Raw genomic sequence first — 6,647 nt, forward strand, 5'->3', positions numbered from 1 at the left:
ACTGGACTGTGCATATAAACAGGAATCTAAAACTGAATACTGCATTGCAGTTTAACAAGTTGGGAAAAAAAATAAAAAAATTTAAAAAAAAAGGAAGAAGGATGAAACTAGACATATGGAGCAAAAAATAAAAAAAAATAAAAAATAAAAAAAATAAAGAGACAGAAAGGAATAGAACAAACCCAGAAAAGCCTGCAAGATCTATAAAAAAATAATAAAGAAACCTGCAAGAATTCAGTTACAGTATAGTATATTTTAGGCACAGTATCCCAACTATGGAATATCTCATCACAACATTGCCGACCTCATTTGGATAAAGTGGTCTGCACACTGGATTTTGTAGTACATTTAATATAAGGCGCTTTCTCATGTAATTTGTTTACAGGCAATAAATATCATGTATCTATAACAAGCAGTGCCTGTACACATTACAGAGAATCAGAATGTTCCCCATCGCTACCACCAGGAATTGTATGAAGACTGTTCCAATATACCATTAAATATATTTTCTGCATCAGAGGAAAAACTCCAACACTTTACTGCAGGAACTCCTGTGCCAAAGTTACCCATGATGCTCCACACCTGGTGGCGTCTATGTTTCCAAGTGTACGGTGATAAAACTAGCTAATTTAATTTGCCAGTAGTGTCTATCCTCCAGACACCAGTTAGATAGCGTAGTCTTATAAAAAGGAGGTCTCGACCCATCTGCAGCCAACTCCAGAAAGGCACCAGCTTGGATCCTGGAGAAAAAAATAAATAAATTATGTCAAAATTCAAAGTATGTATACTAAATAATGACCAACGATCAACCAGAGCAAGATATTTAAATATCAATATATAGTGTGCACTTGTCTCAATTAAGCGCACTAAGAGAGTTCTTTACTAAAAGCTAGAGTACAAAATCTGGTGCAACCCTACATAGAAACCAATCAGCTTCCAGGTTTTATTGCCAAAGCTTAATTTAACAAGCTTAAATTAGAAGCCGATTGGCTACCATGCGCAGCTGCATAAGATTCTAAGTGTACCAGCGTTAGTAAATCAACCCACAAGTGTAAAAAAAAGTGTTTTCTTTTGTAGAACAATTGCTTAGAAACCCCAAAGAGTATAATAAATGTTTGGGGTTACTAAGTAATTTTCAAATTTTTTTTAAAATTTTTTCTATATTGTGAAAGATAATGTTACGCCGAGTAAATTGATACTCAACATGTCACTCTTCAAAATTGTGCCCGCTCCTGGAATGGCGACAAACTTTGACCCCTAAAAATCTCCATAGGCGACGTTTAAAAAGGTCTACAGGTTACCAGTTTTAGAGTTAGAGGAGGTCTTTTGCTAGCATTATTGCTCTCGCTCTAATGCTCGCAGCGATACCTCAAATGTGTGGTTTGAACACCGTTTACAAATGCGGCCGCGACTTACGTATAGGTTCGTTTCTGCGCGTCAGCACAGAGGGACTGGGTTACATTTATTCTACTTTTTACACTGTCCCTTTAAAAAATGATTTTTATTTTTATCACTTTTATTCCTATTACAAGGAACATAAACATCCCTTGTAATAGAAAATCAATAAAAAGCATGACAGGACCTCCTTAATGTGAGATCAAAAAGACCTCAGATCTCACATTTACACTTGAATGCAATTACATATATATATATATATATATATATATATATATATAAAAAAAAAAAAAAAAAAGTTCCCTTTAAGGCCGTTGGGCGGAAGTGACGTTTGACGTCACTTCTGTCATCCAACGTCATTGAGTGGAGTGGGGGCCATCATTCCCTCACTCGATACAGTGCCTCAGAGGGGAAAGGATCGGATCGTCTCCGCTGCTATGACAGATCCGGTAAGCGGCGGGGTGGATTTACTAAAATTAGAGGGTGACAAATCTGGTGCAGCTCTGCATAGAAACCAATCAGCTCCCAGGTTTGTTTTAATCAAAGCTTAATTGAACAAGCTGAAGATAGAAGCCGACTGGCTACCATACACAGCTGCCCCAGATTTTGCACTCTCCAGTTTTAGTAAATCAACCCTTCTGTTTTATAGAAGTCAAAGCCCGTATGAAACAGGCCTAAAGAGATCACGTTATTTAACCTTATGCCAGAACAGGAAGATTTCTTCCCTTATGTTCACCCCTCCCCCCCCCCCCCTTTATCCTACACATTCTCTTGGCCTATTTGAATTCAAATCTCTCCTGCTGCAGAAGAAAGCTTCATCTTAGGTTCACACTGGTGCATGCAAAACACCATGATGATTGGCACATGAATCGCACTAAATTCCTGTGCACGTCACATGCGATGTCTGCGCGGTGCACATTTGAGCCATACATACATACATACATACGTTATGGCTCAAATCGCACCGGCACCAAAATGGTACAGGACCCCCCCCCCCCCCCCCCCTCACCTGAACACCCATGCAATGCAATTCTGGCAATCGCATTGTGTTTTGCGATCTCTTTTGGGTGGTCGTTAATCTAAGATTGACACTTGCAGCAGACTGCATGGATGCCATGTGATTACCTTGCAAAGCGATGCAGGGAAATGCAGCGAATCTTGTGCTTTTCCTGCATCGCATCAGTGTAAACCAGGGCTCAGAGAGTTTGTGGTTCTCATTATTGACCTCTTCCTAAACATTACTCTCAGCATATAACCAATGGAATCAAACAGTACAGATGAGGAGACTACATGGTACACTTTCACCTTACCTTCAATTTCCGTCCAGTTCACTGCAACTTCTGCAACAGGGATCTTCAGGCACTGGGCTATATATAGGAGCTCCACATCAAACGCCCTGCAGAAGCAGGAGACACAATATATTGATCTGAGCTATGAAGGCTAATTCAGCTGTCATCACAGTTCTGTGCAGAATCCATTTAAGAGATGAGATTGTTAATTGGTTCAGAATCCTCTTATTATGAAGAGAAAGGTTAATTACTCACATAAGTAGGTTAAGGCACAGAAGTGATTTTTTTAATCACATCAATCAGAACAGCTCGTCTGGAATGAGCTTTTAAATACAAAATAAATGTATGTATGTGTAAATTTTATATATATAGATTATTAAAACAATCTGTCCATCTGATAAAGCACAAAGTTGGCTGAAAAAGTTTTGTAAAATGACGGCAGTAAGAACTGTCCCTCCCTCTGGGTGGGCGTCATATGACGTTCTCTGCTTCGCAGCATTGTAGGGGGCGTGCGTGCTGCATCGATGGGGACCCAGTGGGCACCCGCGATTGCCCGGTAACAGAGCCGGTACGTGGATCTGTGTGTGTAAACACATAGACCCATGTCCTGTCAGGGGAGAGGAGAACTGATCGGATGTTCCCTGTACAGAGGAACACCGATCGGTGTCCTCCCCTCATCAGGCCCTAAGACACATTTAACCCCTGCAGCACCAACTAGTGTTAACCACTTCCCTGACAGTCGCATTTATACAGTAATTGGTGCACTTTTTTATAGCACCAATTGCTTTATAAATGTGAATGGTCCCAAAATAGTGTCAAAAGTGTCTGATCTGTCCACCGCAATGTCACAGTCACAAAAAAAATTGCGGATTGCCGCCATTAGTAGAAAAATAAAAATAAAATAAAAAATAATAAAAATGACAAATCTATCCCCCATTTTGTATTGACGCTATAACTTTTGCACAAACCAATCAATATATGCTTATTGGAATTTCTGACCTGTACCAGAATGGCAGAAAGAATCTGACTGGTTTGATACCTGAAGCCTATACAGTTCATCCAACTGTTCATTAGCATTGATAGTGACATCATAAAATGCACCAATAAAAAAAACAGGCAAATTGAGCCATGCACCTCAAATGGCTCTATTAGACCTCAGCTCCAGTTTATGGTTACTTATACCCAGAGCTTCCCCCCCCCCAGATAGTGCTCTGTACAGCCACCCCTGGCACCAGCCTGTGCTCACCGACTTATTTGTAAACACAGAAGTTGGTACTAGCTTTGGCTTCATGTACACTGGCAGCTCCTGACCGCATGAAAACGCAAAACGTGGCAAACACGGAAACCACGGTTTTACCTAGATTTTTTCCACAATTTGCGGTTTCCCGCAGCAGGCAAAACTTTCCTATCCTGAACACAATTCTTCTGTGTTCAAGAGAGGGAGCTTTAACCTCACCTAAACTTGGCAGCTCCTAAACTCTGAACATGGACACACAGGCTTATATGAAGTGGAGTTCAGGAGCTTTGGTGAAAAAAACAAAGGCTTCTAAACCAAAGTTTAAAAGTTTATGAGCTGCTAGTGTACATGAAAAACAAAGCAGAGAAGAAGGTGCTTCCAAGTGCACTAATAGAAAATCGAGTGAAAATCAGGCATATCAATGAATCCATAATGTCCAGAGAGATGCCTCCTGGGAGTAAAGACAGCTGCGGGTGGAAGTTGGATAAGAGACACCCGTGTTTACCACCGCTGGTCGATTTATCGATATGCCTGATTTTCACTTCCATCTTGTAAGTGTTTTTAATCCTTCCTTGTTATGAAAGTGTTTTATTACTGCACTTAGAAGCGCCTTCTTCTCTGCTTAGTTTTTCCTATAGTGGGTGCTTCCCTCTTCTGAAGTGCTGCATTAATCAAATCTCAAGATCCAGTCATGTATTGTTTGTTAAAGTCTCCTTGCTATCCAGAGCGCCCTATTCTCCACAATCCTTGTAGTGTACATGAAGCCTTCCTCTGCCGGCTTGTGTTTACAAACAGCAGTGACAGCATGCTTCTCCAGGAGGAGGAAATCAACCATAATGGCCTCACAGCAGTGCCTTCTCCTACAACCCTCGCCTCCAGCTAGCACTGGGCTTCTTCATCTAGTACTAGATGCTCTATCACAGAATTTTCTCTCTCTGCCACTCGGTACTAGGGTGTGGGTAGAGGTGAATTTGGGAAAGGCAGGGAGAGTTGAGTTTGAGCAAAGCATGCCATTCTGAAGGGTAAGGGAGGTAAATGTTACTAACCTTTTGCATTACACACTTCGAAGCCCTGTACTCTGGGTATTACATACACTTGAGCCCTGCAGAATATACACTTTGTTGTACATTTCATACATCTGACCACTGCACACTGGGTTGTAGATCACAAACTCCTGACCACTGTACTCTAATGCTATATTTTGCATTATTTCTAACCAAAGTGTTTATTGACTCAACATGAAGTCCTCATGCACACAGGGTGTTTGTTTTTCTCTGAACGCCAAAACTCGTGGCAGGAGAAAAATGAAACATGCCTAAAGCTGTGTATTGCACATGCGTCTAGGCTTGTCAAATGTTTGGGCATTAAAGTAGACCTATGGGCAAATAACCCCTATCATATTTTTGTTACGACATCTGTGTCCCATTTTTTGGAGATTTTCCTTTACTTCCTGTCTGTCCTATAGCCAAACAGGAAGTCAGAAGAAAATCCCTGCAAATTAAGGGAATTCCTTGGAGACCCCCAGGTCACCAGAACTAGTGCCCCATGGGAAGGTTTCGCCTCTTACTTTTCTGGGGACAACCCAAAATGTAGGATTTTATTTCACTTTCAATGATAAATGGTAAAACAGGACAAACAGAGGATGGACAATAAAAACCTGACAGGTGTTCTAATCCCTCTCAATTCTGCCCAAAAAATAAAAAAAAAAGGTTTTGCCTTTAGTTATACTTTAATAGATTTCTCTTGCCAGAATGTTAAAGTGATAATAAAGCAGAGTTCCAACGATATGTAGTCATTTTTTTTTTTTTTTTTAAACATTCGTTAAGTTCAGAAAACTGACATAACACTCACTTTTAAAATTTCATCCCCCGATGTCCGTTTTGCTATAAAAAATAAAAAATTATATTATGTTGTCCTGGCCATTCCCATGTGAAGCCCACAAGCATACTGTTCTGGAATATGGTGCAGCTGTGCAATCGGCATGCACCGCCCGTTCTCGTGTATGTGCAGTATGACAGGCTCATAGCGGCGTAAAGTTCTCATGTTGGCATCACAATGGGTGGCGTCATCGGATGTGCCCGCCCCGTCATTTGTTATATTTGCTGCACAGCAATGTAAAAAACTTTTTATGGCTGTAACTCCACTTTGAAGTCCTGTTTGTTATTTTTTTTTAAATAAAAAAAAAACACAATAACAAACATGTCATACTTACCTGCTCTGTGCAATGGTTTTGCACAGAGCTGCCTGGATCCCTCCTCTTCTGGCAGCTTGCTATGGGGGCACCCAAGCTGAGCTGCTACACAGTGCGTTCATTCACACACGGAGCTGCGGCTCGGCCCCATCCCCTGATTGGCTCACTGGCTGCGATTGACAGCACTGGGAGCCAATCAAAGCATACTGTGTGGGTGCAAGGACAGTGGCACGTGTGCTTCCTGTATACATCGAGTAGTCTCCAGTTTTATTTAATCATGTCCCTTTAAACCCCATCCTTCCCCCATCCGCTTTACTGCTCTGCCCTGGGAAAAAAAAAGAAAAATTGGCAAAGGGAGGTGTGGATATCTGCACCTATTCTCTATGGGGAAAAAAATAAATAAAAATAAAATAAAAAAACTGTACTTTCCTATGGCAGTCACACTAAAAGTATAAGGAGAGAAAAGGGCAACACTTGTGTGTGCGATTGAGGATGTCTGAGAAATGCACAATATCGAGACAGCAGTGTTTAGTTA

The 6,647-nt window shown here is 41.0% G+C and overlaps 1 protein-coding gene across 1 annotated transcript in view; it reads right to left on the reverse strand.

Moving 5' to 3' along the window:
* Positions 1-233: 233 nt before the first annotated feature.
* ALG5 (ALG5 dolichyl-phosphate beta-glucosyltransferase) overlaps positions 234-6,647 on the reverse strand; it is a 27,754-nt gene continuing 21,340 nt past the window's right edge. The window contains exons 9-10 of the mRNA XM_077484164.1: positions 2,706-2,791; positions 234-740 (exon numbers count right to left, since the gene is read on the reverse strand). Coding sequence (XP_077340290.1) covers positions 625-740; positions 2,706-2,791 — 202 coding nt within the window. The 3' untranslated portion in view covers positions 234-624. The remainder of the gene's footprint in view (positions 741-2,705; positions 2,792-6,647) is intronic.

Source organism: Lithobates pipiens, unplaced genomic scaffold, assembly GCF_037356315.1.
Source record: "Lithobates pipiens isolate NorthernLeopardFrog02 unplaced genomic scaffold, aLitPip1_a1.2 Scaffold_16, whole genome shotgun sequence".
NCBI lineage: Eukaryota > Metazoa > Chordata > Amphibia > Anura > Ranidae > Lithobates > Lithobates pipiens.